The 21,940-nt window shown below is 37.1% G+C and overlaps 2 protein-coding genes across 2 annotated transcripts; both read left to right on the forward strand.

Annotated features, from left to right (window-relative positions):
* The first annotated feature begins 204 nt into the window (after window positions 1–204).
* LOC122592837 lies at window positions 205–2,855 on the forward strand. Its single transcript, XM_043765154.1, has 2 exons — window positions 205–2,145; window positions 2,630–2,855. Exons 1-2 carry the CDS (start codon window positions 328–330, stop codon window positions 2,729–2,731), a joined length of 1,920 nt encoding a protein of 639 aa, XP_043621089.1. The 5' UTR covers window positions 205–327; the 3' UTR covers window positions 2,732–2,855.
* An 8,716-nt stretch (window positions 2,856–11,571) lies between these two features.
* Window positions 11,572–12,678, forward strand: LOC122590711. The gene has a single exon (XM_043762890.1). It carries the CDS (start codon window positions 11,572–11,574, stop codon window positions 12,676–12,678), a length of 1,107 nt encoding a protein of 368 aa, XP_043618825.1.
* Window positions 12,679–21,940: the final 9,262 nt, after the last annotated feature.

The following is a 21,940-nucleotide window of genomic DNA, read 5'->3' on the forward strand; positions in this document are numbered from 1 at the left end:
ATATTTTAAAAACAAAGATTTTAAAAATTCAAACCGAACACGAATAAAAATTTATGTCGGGAGATTTTTAACCGGGTCCGCGATGTCCGTTTATATGTAGTTTATTTATATGTACCATAATTACACAAAAAGTTTACATAAAGTCAAAGCTTTACACACAAACAAAGTTCAAAAGCAAAATGTCGATCCAGCTAATCATCTTCTTTTTTTGTTTGTCAACTTCATCACACAACTATCAGTCATTTCATCATATCATTATCAATTCTCCATCACAACTTTTTACTAACTACCACTATATATATCAAATTATATATATCCAACACAAAAATGGAACTCATTCCATACTCTGATCCAAACACCGCCACCTCACCACCGTGGCAAGACATGTTCCGGTCAGCTTCCACCCTCAAACCACCATCTCCACCACCACAATCCACCACTAAAAACACCCCAGATGATCAAAAAGATTCATCATCTTTTTCAGGTGACCAACATGTACGTTTAGCATTATATATAGCCATGGCTCATGCTGGCTTAGCTTTTGCTATGTTTATACTTTATGGTGTTTGTAAATTACTTGAAGAATATTTAAGGCCTATTTTATGGGCCGTTCTTTGTTCAATTCCACTTAGAGGTATTCAACAGACCCTTGTTCTGTTTTGGACTAAGCCTTTAGAATTAGGCCTTGTTGATACTATCTTAGCTATCCCTGTATCTATATATGATGTTTTTATTGGTACATTAGTTGATGTTAAAGATTTGTTGTATAGACTTGTTTGGGTTAAGAAGGATAGAAAACCGGATCGAAAGAGTACCGGGTTTTCGATATTGTTAAGATGGTTGGTGTCTTTTTGGGTTTTTGTTATGGCTTATGAACATTTTGGTGTTTTTGGTGGGGTTAGTTTGTTGGGGTTGGGGTTTATGTTTACTTCTAGTAAGGTGAAATCTAGTTTGTCGGTTATATCTTCGTTTCGTGGTGAACAAAATCTTTATACGGGTTTTTTAACAAAAGGGGTTTTGAAAAGGTTGCAGACCATTGTGGCGATCGGGTTGATTTTTGGCATGATTTTTGGTTCTTTGAGTGTGACTATGTTTTTTTCGTATAAGATTGGAGTTGAAGGGAAAGATGTGGTGTATTCGATAAAAACCCATGTTGAAGAAAATAATTATGCCGAGAAAATTGGGTTAAGAAAATGGATGGATGATAACAATGTGCCTGGAATGGTGGATAAGTACGCGACTCAGTTTTATGAAACTGTGAATGAACAGATTGATAGTTTGGCTATGCAGTATAATGTGACGGAAATTGTTCAGGAAATGAAACAAGTGATTGCACCAACGTTAAACGCAACAAACTCTTCTACACCTACTACCGTATTAGTAACTTCTAGCCCGTATGCTGAAAAGATACGAAGTTTGAGAAAAATGTTTACTAATCGTGAATGGTCAGCTATCTATCCAGAAGTTAACGCTTTGTTAAAAGAGGCCCGGGTTAGCAAAGCGGATATGATTGAAAAAGCTAAAGCAATTGCTTTTCAAGGAAAAGATGTGCTTCAACGAGTGCTTGCAAGTAGTATATCAATCGTTGGTGGCAGTACTAAGCTTGTTTTCATAGTTATTGAGTCAATTGTATCTGGAGCAGCGGGTCTTTTTAATTTTGTTTCGCAGTCAATGGTTTTCATATGGGTTTTGTACTCTTTGATAACGTCGGATTCTGGAGGAGTTACAGAACAAGTTATGTATATGATTCCAATTTCAAGATCTGCTAGGACACGGTGTGTTGAGGTTCTTGATAAAGCCATTTCTGGAGTTCTTTTGGCTACAGTAGAGATTGCCTTTTTTCAAGGATGTCTTACTTGGCTTTTGTTTAGACTTTTTGATATTCATTTCTTGTATATGTCAACGCTGCTTGCATTTATTAACCCTTTGCTCCCGATATTTCCCTATTTTTTCTCAACAATTCCAGCAGCAATGCAGCTGGTACTGGAAGGTAGATATGTTTATGCTGTATGCTTGTCGATTATTCATCTTGTGCTTATAGACTATGGTACCACCGAGATTTTAGAGGACGTGCCTGGTTATAGTGCATATCTCACTGGGCTCAGTATCATCGGTGGAGTGGCATTGTTCCCATCTGCATTGGAGGTAAATAACACAGTTGGTATTAATGGTAGCAAAATGGGTGGGTTGGTAAATGGGTCAAAACAGGTTTGCATTGAAATGACTCTTTAGTCGGGTGAAATTGGACCAGCTTGGGTTGGTTCACTTACACAGTTACACAATTACACTAATTTGTCCATTTGTCATATATTCTTTTTTATCAATACGAAGGTGTCATAAACGAGTACAAAAACAAAGTTAGAACATGGGTAATCAAAATCTTGGATAAAATATTTGGGAGCTTATATGCAATATTTGATTTTGGGTAACTTTCAACCTGTTCCCCTTCGGACTCATTCTCGTGTAGAATTTGACCAGTTTAAGATAAAACAAAACCCATATCGACCCATTCATAAGTGATCGGGTCAATATTACCACATCTAACAGTTATCCTATTCCTATCTGAGTTCGTAATCTTCTATACTTTACATGATTATTAGATGTTTATTCTTGAATTTGCATGATGCAGGGAGCGATAATGGGGCCATTGATAACGACTGTTGTCATTGCTCTTAAGGATTTGTATGTAGAATATGTTTTGGATGAACCAAAAGAAGATACAACGGAGTAAAGAGGTTTGACTTTTTAATGTTCTATTTGCAGAGAATCCTTCTGTAAGTTTTTTTGATAATACATGTATATCAAGAACAATGTGTCTCTTATGATCTTATATGAATAGAAAAGTTTACTTGAAAGGCTCTTTGTAGAATTGATGAGTCACTGAACTACTGTCATGGCGTCTCAAGCATTTCAAGGGACTAAAGCAAAAATTTCAGATAGGGCCTTGTCGGCATGAAACTTTACGAATTAATACTCTTAAAATTTAAGTATTAAACACATTTTCAGATAGGGCCTTGTCGTCCCAGTGCTACCTGTTATAACCTCCTAAACCTAGGCATCATAGAAAAGGGCCTAAACCTATCGCGGCTTACATTATTATAATAATTGAATGCAATGCATGAGACACAATAGAACTTACTGAGATTTAAACTTAGAATAGTGAAAGCAAATGTAACATGATTTGAACATCTGAACGACCCAATTTTCTTGAGGACGGAACTGGGTGTGTCCTTTTTGTTCGGTACTACCTTTTGCTGGAGAATAAGGCTCAGAATTTACTTACAGTTTTATTCAGAAATATTCTACCATGCAACAAACTAAATGAGTATACATTCATTAAATGAAACTATACAAAGAACGAAAACATAGCGGAATTTTTAATCAGGTGTCCGAGGCACCTCATCTTGTCATTTTGTTTTTGTTCATTCATCTAATGACGTAGGGTTTAGTCTTTGGCCCTTCCTAATGACTGTTCAGAAATATACTCAACTGATTATCTCCTTCCTTTTTCCTCCCACAACCCTACCCACTTAAAACAAGCCCCAGCGGACATTGTTTGCCCTGAATGGCAGTTTGGATGGCCTTCTTCTCTCCCTTCTTCTATACACCCCCCCCCCCCCCCCCCCCCCCTTCCCCCTCCTTTCACTACAGTTATCCATATCTTTCATTTTTATTTTTTTTTTTTGCTTTACCGTACATACTAGGCAAAGTCGGCTTTACCAAGGCCTCCAATTTTTTCAGTTTTCGAGTTTGCATACTTACAGACTTACAGTTTTTGATTATGTTTATGTTTCTGTAACTAGAACTTACAATAAACAAGAGTTTAAGGCCCATATAACGCCTTTTATCAATATGTTTAATGACATATTATAAGGTTCCAAGTCGGGATATATAAAGAAGGATTGTTAGAAACTTGAAAAAAAACCTTCAAAATTGTTTCCACTAAAAAGCTTAAATCCGCCCTGCTACTAGGTGTCTGTTTGGCAAGGGGCTTTTAAGGGCTTTTAGGATCTTAAAAGCCCCGAGCTTTTAAATATAAGTTCATTAGCCCTGTTTGGAAACGCATTCGAATTTAAAAGCCTCAGCCCCAAAAAGCTCCTAAAAGCCCCGAAAAGTCTTTAAAATAAAAGCTCGTAGGAAGAGAGTTGAAAAAAAAGCCCCAGCCCCTAACCCAACCTCAAGCTCCAGCCCCAAGCCCTTAACTACAGCCCCAACTCCAAGCTTTTGTGCCAAACATACCCTAGGTGTTCGTGACATATATAGACTGAACTGCTATTTGTATTTTGGTAAAAGGCTATACAATAATCGAAGCTATAAAAAAATTACGATAAAAATTGTATATTATAATTTACGAAATCTTTTATCATTTTTTTATAAATATATACTAAAAAACAACTGACCTAATCACTTTTTATCCGATCAAAAAGCTTAATTTCTTCCGATTTAAATTTGATGATGTCATAAATAATGTTATAAGTTAATTAATATATATAATAATTAAGTGAAACAAAAAATATTGAATTAAATATACACGGGTTTGAAAAGTGCATTCCTATCTCAATTCTAATTACATGGAGTTTATCGAATTATTATATAAACATAAATCAAAACAAACATATTTTTAACATCTAAATATTTATACACGTCTTTATTTTTTTTATATTTTTTTACGTCCTTATTAATTTTAAGAAATTCAATTAACTTAATAATTATTTTTATTTTTTTTAAGTTAGTTTCGATTCAGACGTGCTGGGGGTAATTTTAACCAACAAATCGCTGGACCTTCAACCTTCTTTTCATGGGAAATACCTTGAGATGAGAAACCCAAGACTCGAACCCGAGATCTTGAAAAAAACTCATATCCGAGACCCACATAGTGAAATTAGAAGATACCCCTGACCTACCCACCTAAGTGCAGTTAGTTAATTATTTTCTTTATAAATTTATTGGAAAAAAAAAGTTCAATTAAATTAATAACTATATAATTAAGTATAACCACTGACTAATTAACCAATAAAAAGCTTATTAAATTTAAAAAATTCAACTAACTTAATAATTATCTTCTTTATATATATATATATATGATGTGTATTTTCTAGTCTTAAATTTATAAACACGAAATACCTAGCTACTTACTACTACACACTTGCGGGCAGTGGACCCGTTCGTATGCAGTATAGTTGACTTGGTAAACCGAGGTCGAACACAAGGACTTGATAAGCAATTGTTAGAATAAAATGATTCAGCTTAAAAGGGGGGGTTTTGTGGCCGAATTGCCACTTTGCAAGAGTTAGTAAGAAAAGTCAGTAATCCCGTAGGATTAATCGCAAGAGAACATTTGTTGTTGAATCTTAACAAAGATTTAAAAAGAACACCTACTTGGATCAGCTCACATGCCAATCATCGGGTCTAAATGTTACCTGCATTTGTTGAACGACTCAAAATGTAGACAAGATGAACTCCCGTTATACTTGGAACTTTAACTGCTCAAAATATAATTATTGCTCCCGCACTTAAGTTCTACTCTAAACAGTTAAGCATTAAATACCTGAGTTGATTTTATGACATAATCTTTTGAAAGCTTTCTCCCGAACTGCTTATTCGCTTAATCAGATCCCTCTATCATAAGCGTTTACACACTCGAAATGAATTTAATTGTTTAAAATCTTTATTGTTGATTTCTCCCGAACTCCAACGATTTTAAGTTAATTATAGACCGATTAACCATTTCATAAATCAATTGATAATGACATAGATTTCTCCCGAACTTCTAATTACATTTATCAATCAATTAATATAAAAGTTAAAAAATAATTAAATCCAAATAAATGTGGATCTTCGATTAACATACAAACCTCGTTCAACATTCACAAGCAACATTAATTCAACCCTATGACATGCTTACTACCCAAGCGGGTGCTAAGGGTTTAGCTACTCATATTAAAAACACAAGAACAAACAAATAGAGAAGAAATCATATTATACCAAATGATTGACGAAAATCCGGTAGCAATGATGATTATAATCCAATGCTGAAAATATGTAAAACCCTAACCACTTGTTTGCTCCAAGGTTTTTAAAACTATGAGAAAACTCTAAAAATTATGCTCAAGATTCGTCACAAGTGCAGAACCCTAACCGAACCTTTATACAAAATACGCGTGTAACGGCCGTTAGTGGGCTAACTGCCGTTACCATTGTACTAGATCACTAACGGGCGTTACCCCAGTAACGGCCGTTACTCGCCAGTTAAATTCTAACGGCCGTTTCATTACTAACTGCCAGTTACAGGAGAAACCACAAATCACCTCTATAACGGCCGTTACTATAGTAACGGCAGTTACAACTTCCAGATTTTGTTTTCTTCGTCTTTCGCTTGATTTCACCCGAATCCTTCTCCCATTTCTTCCATAACTCATCAAAATCGACCAATTCATTCGTCTAATCAATTTCCAACCTGAAAACACTTAACACACCTTCAAAGCATCAAAAGTTGGATATAAAACTATCAAAATGACGAATAATTGGTTCTAAAATCACATGGGAAATGGTATAAAATATGACACATCAATATATATATTGAATATGCTAAATGACAGTTGATCTGCTAACTTATCGACTAATTACCGTTCTCAATTTCTCATAGTTGACTTTTGTTTTCAAATTTGATTTTAATTTACACTTTGTTGTTTTTCATTTTAAATTAACACTTTTTAACCAATAATTCTGCTATAATAATTAAGTAGTATAACAAACATATATCAAAATAAAATAATAGCCAATATATACCCAATAGAATAATAGTCAGTATATATCGTAATAGTACATTCTATCATGTAATATAAAATTTATTTAATTAAACATAAATAAATTTTAATAATGTAAATATATTAAGATTTTTAAATTAATTGTATTGTATTTCTTCTTTGAAAATTTTTAGTAATCGTCATTACACATATAAAAAAAGAAAACATGTAAAAATATAATCTTTATAGAAAACACGTATAATATTATCATAATTTAATTGAAAGATTCTCACTAATTTTTTATTACAACATAGTAATTAAATTTTAAATCATAATAAATCAACATCTAATGTTGATAACTTCGTAATACTGTATATTAAATACGAGCCTAAAATCTAGTTAATATCATGCAAAATAAAAACAAAAAGAATCATTATAAATTGCAACAGCGTTATAAAGAATTACTATTAAAAAAAAAATACATTTATTGTAAATCTATACTATATTCTAACGAAAAAACCCTATCTAAATTTTAAGTTTCAACATTTACTTTCCTAAAATGTCTTTCTATCTATTCTATATTTACCTAAAATAACTATAATTCCATTTCTCTCTCTTTAAATCTCAACCAATAAGTTTTTCTCTCTTTCTGTCATAAATCACATATTCTTCTAAATCATTCAAAATCTTTTATCTCAAAAACCGTACATCGATAAATTATAAAAATTATATGGGCGTTTTTAAAGTTTTATGTTCTTTCATTAGAGATGTCATTCGATATAGTTTCGACGAATTTTTAAATCCAATGGTAGAACTCGTACAGTATTTGGCTATCACACTCTTTGACCTATCATACTTTATGACCTATCACCCCTACCATCTCACCGTCACAACGCGCGGGTACTAACTCTCGTAAACATACATGCATATCGGTGGACCAATAAGGCAAATGTTCCGATACTTGAAAGTCTTTGTCATAAAATTAATACTCAATTGGGGTGGGCTAAATGCTACAAAACTTCAAATTCTTCGTAAATGTACATTGATATATTTCTTACCAATAGGGTTGCTGCCCAATAGAATTTTAAAAACATCAGCAATGTCAATATATGTCAAAAGATGTAAATTTGTTAGGGATAAAAAACTAAAAACCGAAGATGGCAAATCTTGCCAAAATAAAAAGTGTGAATGTATATTGATTGTTAGTCATGTGTGACCTTGCTAATGAATTCCCATGCCAAAACATGGTTGAGGGGTGGACCCGTCATAATGCTAAATGATCATTTTATTTTTCTATATAGATTCTCTGAAGTTATTTCTTTAGTTTGATTTAAGTTAAAAAAAAATTTACTCTTAAATTAAAATCAATAGACAAGATTCAATAATTATCTTTGAATCTTGTTCCTTAATTATATTTCAAAGGTTACGATTTTTTTAATTTGACTCCTCAAGTTGAAAAGTTGAAGGAATCTCTATTTTTTTATTTTTTTTTGTTACATCACTATTTTGTTAATTTGCCAATGTCATGTGTCAAATGTTGTCAAAGGCAAATGGGTGGAGATGTCACATGTCGTGGATGTTGCCTATGTCTTTATGTCAATCTACACCTTTCACCCTTACTGGTTCAAAAGCTAATATATATCTTACGCAAATCGGCTCATGTGTCTTTAGTTGTCATTGTTTTCATGAGAATTGTATCATGTTTCGTGCTAGGAAAATTTCAAATGAGTTTTTCTTTGGACACTAACCAATTAGTTCGAGTTTACTAAGTGGTTGCTACTTGCCACTACAGAGGTCAAGTTTGAAACTTCCACATCAACAACCAATATGCCGTTTCATATCGTATTGCAACATTTTTGTTCAAAGAGTTCAGGTCGTTTGTTTTTGGCAAGTATAGGGCTTTCACATTTCAATATTGTTTATAAGGATTTTGGTAGATCGTTTTTTATTATCGATAATGTGATCAAAATCCGTTACACTATTTTACATATTTAACCCTATTTTTATCAACCAAAAGAGCCTAAAGACAAATCTATAACAAGCGCATAAGCTTGTGAAAATGTATAAACGTAATTAAACATATATAAATGAATATTTTTGGGTATGGCATCAAAATCTTCAGTGTTTGATTTCCAATCTCAACTAACCCTATCTGTCAGAAAAGTGATTCTCTAACAACTAATTCAATTTACTAAATAATCGGAATATATGTCAACATAGTTTCTTGACCCACACCGATGACATGCCCGCAAATATCGTATTTCTTATGGTTGGATTTGGTAGCCCCAATGTCTTAAAAACTGATTTTTATAATCGAACGCGCCAACGGACAATAAAACGATACGACCAGGTTTGTGTACTCATATACAAATACTACTAATTAAAACTTGTTAAAGTAGTAGTCAAAATAAATTTACAACCCAGTTAAAAATTATACCAAGTAATTACAATCTAACAAAAATACGAAGTTTATACTCTAAATTATCTCTTCAAATTGTTGTCATTCAAAAACAAGTTTCAGATTAAAAAAAAAAAAAAATTTGGCTCAACCGGTACTGATGGCGTATCCATATTACGCTACGAAAGGCCTGCCAAACGAACAAGTGCTAACCCGCAACGTTACAAAGGAACCTGCGTGGGAAAGGCGCCCAGCTGGAAATAATACCCAAATAAAGAAGAGATTGCCTAAATCTCTTCTTCCCTAAAATAAGGATAATCGGTTACAGCCGATAAAAAAAGGTAATCTGATCCATAATTAACGGATAAACTCAATGAGGATGAAGCTTCCTTAAGGACTCTCCTTCCTCCTAATCACACATCTCCTATTTAAGGAGACCCAAAACCTTGACAAAGGGGATCGATCACTCAACAAATATACAAACACTTCCGACAGTAAATTATATTCATAAACACGGTCGGTCATTCATAAAGTCCGATCTTAATCGGTTACACAAAAAACCTTATTCAATTGGTGTAAAGAGGCTAACACTCTACCGTATGGGAACCGCCAATGAATAGTCCAAAACCCCTCAAACCCCCTTTTCTAACCCTAGCGCGATTTAGTGCACAAACATTGGCGTCATCCGTGAGACCACTCTCTTGAACTAGAAAAACCCATAAATATACCGTTATGTGCATCTTACGCCGTAAAAAATGGTAAAGAAAAAAGACAGGATGACGAGAGGAAGGAGGTATGCTCTGGCCATTCAACAAGCAAGAATCAGCAATTTGACCGTGGCCAAAACGACTCCAAGAGGTTTTTATTTCCCATTATTGGGAGAAAGCGAACCTTCAAGTGATCTGCTCATCATCCAAGCCACCGTATTCAACGTTGACGTCCGGAGGGTATATTTGGACGGTGGAAGTGAGTGTGACGTTATCTTCGAACACTGCTTCCTCAAAATGCCAGAATCCATACGAGCCCGAAGGACGGATCCTCGGGGACCATTGGTAGGTTTTTCCGGAGAGCATGCATGGCCGTTAGGAGAAGTTGATCTAGACGTGACCATCACAGATGGGATACACGAACGAACGGAGACGTTGGATCTCTCGATAGTACGATCTCCATCCCCCTACAATATAATTTTGGGAAGACCTGCAGAGGATGAAGATGGTCCCCTCTGTCATCCATAGGGTCATTAAATTCCAATCTGAAACAGGGATAGGATCGATCCACTCCTCTCACGAACCAATAAAACAAATCAATGATGTGAAAAGGGTGGATGACGACGTCCCTCCTACCCCCATGGAAACGAAAAAAGAAGATGACGCAACAAAGTTGGTAATTAATCCAAACTTTCCCGAACAAACGATCTCCATAGGTGCTCAACTTTCAGAAGGGTGCAAGCACAAACTTAAAAAGCTGTTACAGGCCAATGTAGATGTCTTCGCATGGGACTATTCAGATATGACGGGGGTTCCAAGGACCCTAATGTTGGAAGGAAAGCCCTTCGTTACGGAGCATCGTCTGAAGGAACACAAGCATATAGAGCCTGTTCACCAGAAGAAACGCAGCCTTTCCGCCGATAGAGATGAGGTTGTTAGGAAGAAGGTAGACGAATTACTCAAAGCTGGGATAATAAGGGAGTCCGTCTACCCTATTTGGATCGCTAACCTGGTAATGGTCAAAAAAGGAGACGGAGGGTGGAGGATGTGTATTGACTTTACAAATATCAATAAGACATGTCCAAAAGACTGCTACCCCCTCCCGGAAATTGACTGGAAAGTAGAGTCGTTAGCAGAGCATAAGCTAAAGCGTTTTTTGGATGCATACAAAGGATACCACCAGATACAGATGGCGGAAGAAGATGAAGACAAGACAGCCTTCTACACCAGTAAGGGAACCTATTGTTATCGAAAGATGCCTTTCGGCCTTAAGAACACAGGAGCTACGTACCAAAGGTTAGTCGATAAGGCCTTCGCTACACAGATAGGAAGGAATCTAGAAGCATACGTCGACGACATGGTCATCAAAAGAAGGGATGAAGAAGGACTCATTGAAGATATCCTGGAAACCTTCGGGAACCTCAAGAAAATCAACATGAAACTCAATCCCAAAAAGTGTTTGTTTGGTGTGGAGGAAGGCAAGTTCTTAGGATACTATGTAAGTAACAAAGGCATCTACGCAAATCCTTCCAAGATAAATAAATTAAAGCAAATTTCAGCACCAAGGACAATCAAAGAAGCCCAAAGCCTGAACTGCCGCCCTTAGCCGCTTCCTCTCACGCGGAGCGACAAGCAATTACCCTTTTTCAAAGTATTGAAAGGATGTCTCAAAAATAAGGACTTCACATGGACAGAGGAGGCGGGGAGAGCTTTGGAACAGATGAGAAAATATATTGCAGACCTGCCAACGCTGACAGCCCCAAAGCCAAAAGAAATACTCTATGTGTATTTGACCGCCTCACTTGAATGCGTTAGCGCTGTGCTTGTGGCAGAAAGGGAAAAACAACTGATACCCATTTACTTCGTGAGCAGAGTCCTGCAAGGCGCAGAAGCCAACTATCCCGAGTTAGAAAAGCTGACCTTGGCCCTTGTCCACTCGGCATGTAGGTTGCGAAGGTACTTTCAAGCGCATCCCATCGTTGTATTATCTGATAAGCCGATAAAGCAGATATTGCTTAAGCCAAAAAAGTCGGGACGGGTGGCCAAGTGGGCCATCGAATTGGGGGAGCACGACATCGAGTTCAGGGCCAGGAATGCAATTAAGGGGCAAGTATTGGCCGATTTCATCAGTGAAGTCCACGAAGGCGAAAACTCGATGACACACTCTGTGTCACTCGAGGTATTGGGGAACGTCGAAAATGATGTATGGAAGTTGTACACCGACGGAGCCGCAAGCTCCGATGGTTGTGGAGCCGGTCTGATGCTAATCAGTCCCGAAAGCAAAGAATTTACCTATGCTCTGAGATTTGAGTTTGAAGTAACAAATAACGAAGCCGAGTACGAAGCATTGCTAGCAGGGCTTCGGATTTCCAGAGATATGAAGATCCGCAACCTACAGGTATATGTCGATTCCCAATTGGTCGCAAATCAAGTAAAAGGGGACTATGAAGCCAAGCAGAATACTACAAAACTATACCTACAAAAGGTGCGGGAGCTGATGGAATGTTTCAGTCACTTCAAAATAGAGCACATTCGAAGGAACCAAAACAAAAAAGCAGACGCCCTGAGCAAGCTAGCTTCACTCACATTCGGACACCTAGGGAAACAAGTATTGGTAGAAGTCCTCAAGGAAAGATCGATCGAAGAAAAACAAGTCTCTGACCTTGTGGAGGAAGAAGGCAAAAATTGGATGACCCCCATTTACGAGTATCTAGTAAGCGGGATACTCCCTGTGGACAAGGATGAAGCCCGAAAGATAAGAGTAAAAGCCCCGCAATATATAATCCAAGATAAAAAGCTGTACAAGAAAGGCTTCGTCACGCCATGACTCCGATGCGTAGGCTCAAACCAAGCACAAATGATCATCCGAGAGATACATGAAGGAATCTGCGGAGCACATGTGGGAGCAACATCTGTCGCAACGAAGGCTATGAGGCTAGGATATTTTTGGCCGACAATGCATCAGGACTCTACAGCTTTACTGAAAAACTGCGAGTCATGCCAGATACATGCCAATGTCCCGAGACAACCTAAGAATGATATGACCTCCATAACGTCGGCATGGCCCTTCATACAATGGGGTATCGACATTGTGGGACCACTTCCCGAAGCCCAAAACAAGAAAAAATTCCTGGTTGTCGCCATCGATTACTTCATCAAGTGGGTGGAGGCAAAGCCGCTGGCCACGACAAACGGAGACCAAATGAAGAAGTTTGTATGGGAGCACATCATATGCAGGTTTGGAATACCTCATACAATCGTCTCGGATAATGGCCCATCATTGGCAAAGGCGTCTTCCCAGAATTTTGCAAGCAATTGCAAATTCAACAATCCTTCACATCCGTTTACCACCCCAAGGGAACGGGCAGGTGGAGGTAACCAACAGAGAGATACTCAAGGGAATGGAGAAACGCTTAGGGCGAAACCACAAGGGATGGATAGACGAACTACCACTAGTCCTATGGGCCAACAGGACAACGCCAAAGCCAAGCAACGGAGAAACCCCTTTCAGTCTAGCATTCGGAACGGAAGCTGTCGTCCCAGCAGAATTCCAAGTCTCTACCCACAGGATGATAAACACCGAAGGGAACGAAGACGAACTAAGGATAGATCTGGACTTGCTGGAAGAATGACGAGAAATCGCCGCCATCAGAGAAGCTGCGTTTAAGAAAAAGATTGAAGGGTATTACAACAAAAGGGTAAACCCAACAACATTCAAAGTCGATGACTACGTGTTGCGGTTGAATAGCACGAGCGAAAAAGAATACACTGGCAAAATGGGACCTACTTGGGAGGGCCCATACAGGGTAAGGAGAGCATACGAGCTGGAAACACCCGAAGGAGCTCCGGTTGACAGAACATGGAATGACTCAAATTTGCGTTAATTCTACTGTTAAAACTCCTTTCTTTTTAAAAAAATATATGTAGTACTAAATAAAAATGCCTGTAAGCAATTTTGATCATACATGAATTAGGCCAAGTGCCTCATTTAAGCATAAAATCCTACGAGAAAGTGCAAACAAAATATATATAAAATGGCCATATATATAAAAATGAAAAACCACAGAAAGTCCCGTACGGCTGGGGCGAAAGCGTCAAGATGATATTTGCCTTGGGGGGGTCGCTACCCTCGTAAAAAGGGAACTAGCTAGGGGTGTTCATCGGTTCGGTTTTTGGTTATTTGGTTCGGTTTTTTCGGTTTTTTTATTTTTATTTTTCAAAACCAAAACCGAACCAAAACCTAATTCGAAATAGAAAAACCAAACCGAAAACCAAATTAGAATTCGGTTCGGTTTCAATTTAAAACCGAAAAAACCAAATATGAAAATCACAAATTTACCATTTCTTTTTCTCTAAGTTGTGATTAACCAAAATAGGTTCATCATTTCAATTTTCACCAAAGTAGTAAATTTAAACCATATGGATAAACAAATAACATAAGTGAAAAAACTAAACTCTTGTTTGTCATCATTATTAAAAATTATTCATCAAAATTGAATTTATCTAATTTCATAAAGAAAGTTAATATGATAAACAAATAGATATATAAAGTAAGAAATACATTAATAATTGTCCATAAAAAAAGATACGAATTAAATATTTTTAGTAATACATAATAGTAATATAAGTTATTCGGTTTTTTCGGTTTAACCAAATTCATTATCCTTTACCCATAATCAAACCAAAATCCGAATATATAATTCGGTTTCGGTTACAAACCAAACCCAAAACCAAATTCAAAAATGGTTTGGTTTTTTTCGGTTTTTTAAACGGTTCGGTTTACAGTTTAACCGGGTAAAAACCAAACCGTGAACACCCCTAGAACTAGCTAACAGGGACGCCTGAACAAGCTAACCTTATACACGTGATTACGTAAGAGAAACAAGTTTTAACTACTTCTAAAAAATGGTTCTCAAGCCAAAAATAGCAAAATTTGCTATACAATGATGTTTCTAAAAACACGGAATATAGTCGTATAAAAACATATCATATGTTATAAGTAAAACAAGAAATTAAAACACCTGTTAAACATACATATAAGTACCATAGTTTGAAATCAAAACAGATTAAACGGTACATACCAAAATAAGTCTTAAAATAATTATTTCATAACATATATATCGTTAATCAAACCGGGGTTTCACGACTAGGAAACTGTGCGCCCTAGTATTGTGCAGGTGGGTAAGATCATGAACATAGTTACTCTGGTAATTTGCCAGTTTTGAGATAGCTTGGTCAAACACCTGTTTAGCCTGGAGATATTCAGGAGACTGATCGAAATGCTGAGCAAAAGCCATCCCCTTCTTCTTTGAAGCATTCACGATGGCATCAACCAAAGCAATAGCCTTCGGCCCTAAAGCAAGAGTTTCACAAATATGGGGAATCACTTCTTTCACAAACACTTTTACCTCCCGGCGAAGTTCAACATTGTCCAGATCCTTTTCCAAAAGCTCATCATGACGCCTCTTCAAGCCTGCACGCAACACCTTCATCTCCACATCTTGCTCAGATAAGCGCTTCTCCAAGTAGGCAACCCGGTCAAATAAACTAGTGATGACAAGCTGGGACTCCTTCAACATATCCTGAGAATACTCATATTCTCGACACATACCACGGACCAAGAGGTTTTTTCGTTCACTCATGTCATCAGATAAGAGTTCCTCCTCCATGAATTTTCGAGAAGAATCACCAGAAAAGGAGATGGGAGGAAAAGCAGCAGGACCCTTCCCCTTATCCAAGACAGAGTCATCATCAATGTCGGTAATCTTTCTCTTTGACATGGCTCTTAAGTCTTGAAAATAAAACAAGACAGAGGCATATGAAAGAAAAAGTAGAAACAGTGACCTATGGGGAGGGAGCAGCGAAAAGACTAAAGGCAGAAGTTCAATTGAAGCAATAAATATTTCTGCTTTGAAGAATATTTTTGCACAGAAGAGAAAAGGTCCCAACCGTCGATTACACATCTAGGGATATGTGCAGTGGCTTTTTGGTTCCCATTAACTGCAACATGTCATTTCATGATGAAGTATATTTCGAGTATAATCCAAGGGAATGCTTATTTGGCAAAATTCATCCCCTTGGACTGGGGGGCTTGATGGCGTATCCATATTACGCTACGAAAGGCCTGCCAAACGAACAAGTGCTAACCCGCAACGTTACAAAGGAACCTGCGTGGGAAAGGCGCCCAGCTGGAAATAATACCCAAATAAAGAAGAGATTGCCTAAATCTCTTCTTCCCTAAAATAAGGATAATCGGTTACAGCCGATAAAAAAAGGTAATCCAATCCATAATTAACGGATAAACTCAATGAGGAGGAAGCTTCCTTAAGGACTCTCCTTCCTCCTAATCACACATCTCCTATATAAGGAGACCCAAAACCTTGACAAAGGGGATCGATCACTCAACAAATATACAAACACTTCCGACAGTAAATTATATTCATAAACACGGTCGGTCATTCATATAGTCCGATCTTAATCGGTTACACAAAAAATCTAATTCAATTGGTGTAAAGAGGCTAACACTCTACCGTATGGGAACCGCCAATGAATAGTCCAAAACCCTCAAACCCCCTTTTCTAACCCTAGAGCGATTTGGTGCACAAACAGGTACAAAAAGAAAAAGGAAAAATTTTAGCTGGTTTAACCATTAGGTAATTCAACAAAAAAGTCGGGTTTGAAAAATTGGTCAACCCAACCGGAAGCTGGTTCAAATAATTTTTTAAAGTATCCTTTGACCTTTACTCACCACATTATAAAGTCTTACTATATGTTAATAATTGACAAATTACTAGCTAGCTAAACCAAAGATGAACGTGTTAGATAATGTGGGATCAGAAACGGCTTCATCACGTCCCTAGAGTACAAGTTCAAGACTCGAAGCCCACAGAAAGTAATCGGCCCATAATTCCAAAATAAGAGTCGGTCTAAATTAGACCTAAGTTTCCAAATATTGTTCTAGTTTTTTATATAAATAAAGGCCTCATGTAAACATTTATGCATCGATAAATAAAAGCCTAAAAATTCCATTCGTTGACATGGTATCAGAGCCCTAAATCAACTGGGCATCATCATCTACCGATTATATCCCTCTAAATTGTATCACCTAAAATCGATACCTAAGCCACCATGACCGGAGATACGGCCGGCGGCTCCGGTAACGACTTGGCATTACAACTAGCCAATTATTTACAAACCAACAATCACCAATCTCAAAATCCCAAATTATCCGATAATCTCCAAATCAATTTAAAGTTAAACAGTTGCAATTATTCCCTATGGACCCGAATGATTCGGGTTGCCATAGGTGGTCGATCAAAAACTCTTTTATCAGACTTAACTAAAAAACCCCCAGAAAAAGCCACAACTGAAAAATATGAGTCATGGGAACAAGAAGACTTGATTGTATTCTCGTGGCTCATTCAAAACATAGAACCAATATTAGCCGGAAACCTTACCGAATTTTCCACCGTGAAAGAACTCTGGGATGCATTAGTAATAACTTACAGTAGTGGCAAAGATAAGCTTCAAACGTTTACACTGCATATCAAAGCCAATGAGCTCAAACAAAGTGACAAGTCGCTCGAGGACTTCTGGATCTCCTTACAAGGAGTCTGGGGCGAGATTGATCGACAAGATCCAAACCCCATGACATGTCCTGAAGATATCAAGACATATAACAAGATCCGATCCGAGCAAAAATTGTTTCAATTTTTGAATGGATTAGATCAGAAGTATGAATCTACCAAGAGAGAGATTCTCAGAACCGATCCTCTTCCGGCGGCTGAAGCCGCTTATGCTACCATACGGAAAGAGGCCGCTCACCAAAAGATCTTGGGAGCAACCACCACTGACATCGAAGGTACACGAGGCATAGCCACCGGTTTGATGGTGAAAGAAGAAAGCGGGTTCGGGTTTGCCACCAAGCGATTCAAAGGGGTTAATGATAAAAAAACCCATTATTCAAGATGATAAATCAGATCTCTTTTGTGATGAATGTGGTATGAAAAGACATACCAAAGATCAGTGTTTCCGGTTAGTTGGTTATCCGTCATGGTGGACGGAAAACAAAAAGGGGCGATGATACAACCCATCAGAGAGAGATAAACACTCTACCGCTCGATCTAACCCCACAAAAGAAAGCAGTAGCAGTGATGGCAGGAGATCGGAGAAGGGTTTCGGTGGGGTAGCGGCGGCCGAGGTTGAAGATGGGGGGTGTTTTTCGGTGGTGGATGGTAAGGATAGAGAGGTCACACTCTCAAAATCACAGCCACACACACATATATATAAAAACCAATATAGATATATAAATTGTTTTTCAAAGCCACTTATTTATAGTCAAAGGTTTTTTTGTAAAAAAGCTAGTGGGCTGGGTGTTGTTGGGCCCGAAAATACTCATGGGCCAGGAGGTATAAGTAGGTCGAATTCGATCGCAAGGGGATTAATGGCCCAATCTAATCACTCAAAATCGAATGGTTCTTGGATTTTCGATTGTGGTGCCACTGATACTATGACTTATGATTTATCAGATTTTTTAGTTTTTTCAAGACCCAGAAAGACCCATATTGAAGCTGCTAATAAGGGAAAAATGGATGTTATGAATGGAGGAACTATTTCAATTTCTCCAAACATTAATTTAACTAATTGTCTTTATGTTTTGTCTTTATCTCACAAACTTTTGTCAATCATTCATGTGACAAAGGAACTTAATTGCTCAGTTCTTATGCATCCAACTTTTTGTTTGTTACAGGATATCAGGACGGGACGGATCATTGGGAGTGGCACTGAGAGAGAAGGACTGTATTATGTGGATGAAGTTATAGAAAGTGGGAATGTCATGCTTGCTCATGGGACTAATGAAAGAGAAGCGTGGTTATGGCATAGAAGATTGGGGCATCCGTCAGTTAGTTATTTACATATTTTGTTTCCAAAACTTTTTCCGTTGAATAAAAAGATTGATTGTGAAACTTGCATTCTAACAAAAAGTCATAGGCAATCTTTTAAATCTCGTAATACTAGAGTCGAATCTCCTTTTTCTTTGGTTCATTCAGATGTGTGGGGTTCTGCACCAGTTGTTGGAGGTCATAATTTTAAGTATTTTGTGATTTTTGTTGATGGTTGCACCCGAATGACATGGATTTATTTTTTGAAAAATAAAGATGAGGTGTTTGATAGATTCACTAATTTTTATAACATGATCAAAACTCAATTTCAAAAATCTATCAAAATCATGAGAACAGATAATGGTGGGGAATATGTGAATTGGCAAATGAATTTGCTTTTTCAATCCAAAGGAGTAATCCATCAAACCACTTGTCCTCATACCCCTGAACAAAATGGTGTAGCTGAAAGGAAAAATAGGATTCTCTTAGAAATGACTAGGGCACTTCTTATTGAGTCCTTGGTTCCAAAAGGTTTTTGGCCTGAAGCCTTAGCTACTGCTACTTACTTGATCAATCGTCTTCCTACAAAGATTCTAGATATGAAAACCCCTTTGAAAGTTCTCTCTGAATTCCATAAGCTTCCGTCAGTCCTTACATTGCACACTAAAGTGTTTGGGTGTACGGTATTCGTTCATATTCCAAAATCATATCGTAATAAATTCGAACCGTGTGCTGAAAAATTTGTATTTGTGGGGTATGGGGTTAATAAAAAGGGGTATAGATGTTACAATCCTGAAACACGTCGTATGTTTACTACGATGAATTGTGATTTTTTGGAAACCAAGTATTTCTATTCTCAAGAACTCAGTGGTCAGGGGGAGGAACAAAATGACACACTGAGTTGGCTTCAATATTCATCAGAAGTTTAGACTACTCCATCTTTTAAAGATTCTCCAAATGAAGATTTACAGTCCTCTTCTCAAAGTGAGAGCCCGAATCCAGACCTTCCAAACCTGATATCCGAGGTAAGTAATTCTGAACCAAACCATACATTAAATGACGTGGACATTCCAGTTAATGAAGTGCAGGAAAATGTTGATGGAGAATTAGAAAACATAGATGTTGATGGAGAATCAAAAAACATAGAAGCAATTCCAGAAAGTGCTCCAAGAAAATATACTCTCCCACCAAGATCTACCAGAGGAATACCTGCAAAGCGATATTCTCTAGAAAGAAGTTCTCGGTCTACTAAGTATCCTGTAGACAACGTTGCTAATATTGCAGAAGGTTTTTTCTCCAAGGAAGCAAAAGCGTTTGCAACAAAGTTATATTCAGAAGAGCTCCCATCAGGTGTAGAGCATGCTCTAAAGTTAAAAAATTGGAAGAATGCTATGGATATCGAAATGGAAGCTCTTATTAAAAATGATACATGGGAGAGGTGTGTTCTTCCAACAGAAAAGAATCCAGTAGGATGCAGATGGATATATACTATCAAGTATAAACCAAATGGAGATGTAGAAAGATACAAAGCAAGACTTGTTGCCAAAGGATATACTCAAACTTATGGAATTGATTATTCAGAGACTTTTTCTCCAGTTGCAAAGCTAGATACCGTAAGGGTTCTTTTCTCAATAGCAGCAAATCAAGATTGGTCACTTCATCAGTTTGATGTGAAGAATGCTTTCTTACATGGAGAGTTAAAAGAAGAAGTGTATATGGAAGCTCCTCCCGGTTTTTCTCATGATTTTAAGCATGGGGAAGTTTGTAGATTGAAAAAGTCCTTGTATGGTCTTAAGCAGTCACCTAGAGCTTGGTTTGGAAAATTTACTATTGCTATGAAGAAATATGGATACCAACAAAGCAACTCAGATCACACATTGTTTATTCGTCATAGAGGATATCTAGTGACATGTCTAATAATTTATGTTGATGACATGATTATAACAGGAAATGATGAAAAGGAAATTAACAACTTAAAAACAGCTTTGTTTGAAGAATTTGAAATGAAAGATTTAGGAGATTTGAAAGGAATAAAAGTTTCAAGATAAAAAAAATGGCATTTTTATTTGTCAGAAGAAGTATATATTGGATCTTCTAGCTGAAACAGGAATGATTGATTGCGAACCAGCAGACACACCTATGGTAATTAATCAGAAATTATTTGTAAGGACAGAAGCTAAGGCTGCTGATAAAGATAAATTTCAAAGGTTGGTGGGAAAACTTATTTATTTGTCTCATACCCGTCCAGACATAGCATATGTTGTTGGAGTGGTGAGTCAGTCTATGCATCAGCCTCAGGAAGATCATATGAATGCAGTTCTACGAATTATCAGGTATCTTAAAGGGACTTCAGGACATGGGGTGTTCTTTAAAGCTAATGGTCATCTCAAGATTCAAATATATACAGATGCAGATTGGGCAGGAGATAAAGGTAATCGAAGGTCAACTTCTGGATATTTTTCAATGGTAGGTGGTAATTTGGTTACATGGAAAAGTAAAAAACAAAAATTTGTTTCATTATCAAGTGCTGAAGCTAAGTTTAGAGGCATAGCTAGAGGGTTAGCAGAAGCTTTGTGGTTAAGAAAACTTGTGTCTGAAATAGGTTTCGCTCCAAAAGAAAGCATTCGAATCATGAGTGATAATGAAGCTGCTATCCAGATCTCAGAAAATCCAGTTCAACATGATAGAACTAAACATGTGGAAGTTGATAGTCATTTTATAAAAGAAAAGTTGGAGAGTGGGATTACTAAATTGCCTTTTGTTAAATCTGAAGAACAACTTGCTGATATTCTAACCAAAGCCGTGGGAACATCTATGTTTCATAAGTGTCTAAGGAAGTTAAATTTCGGTAATCCCACTATTCAACTTGAGGGGGGAGTGTTAGATAATGTGGGATCAGAAACGGCTTCATCACGTCCCTAGAGTACAAGTTCAAGACTCGAAGCCCACAGAAAGTAATCGGCCCATAATTCCAGAATAAGAGTCCGTCTAAATTAGACCTAAGTTTTCAAATATTGTTCTAGTTTTTTGTATAAATAAAGGCCTCATGTAAACATTTATGCATCGATAAATAAAAGCCTAAAAATTCCATTCGTTGACAGAACGGGTAATGTAGCTATGTAGGTTGGATAGTTTGTTAATTGGAGTATATATATAATAGGCCAAGATTGGTTGGCTTGTCATCACCGCCACCCTCGCCACCACCGC

This window comes from Erigeron canadensis, chromosome 3 (assembly GCF_010389155.1).
Source record: "Erigeron canadensis isolate Cc75 chromosome 3, C_canadensis_v1, whole genome shotgun sequence".
In the NCBI taxonomy this organism is placed as follows: Eukaryota; Viridiplantae; Streptophyta; class Magnoliopsida; order Asterales; family Asteraceae; genus Erigeron; species Erigeron canadensis.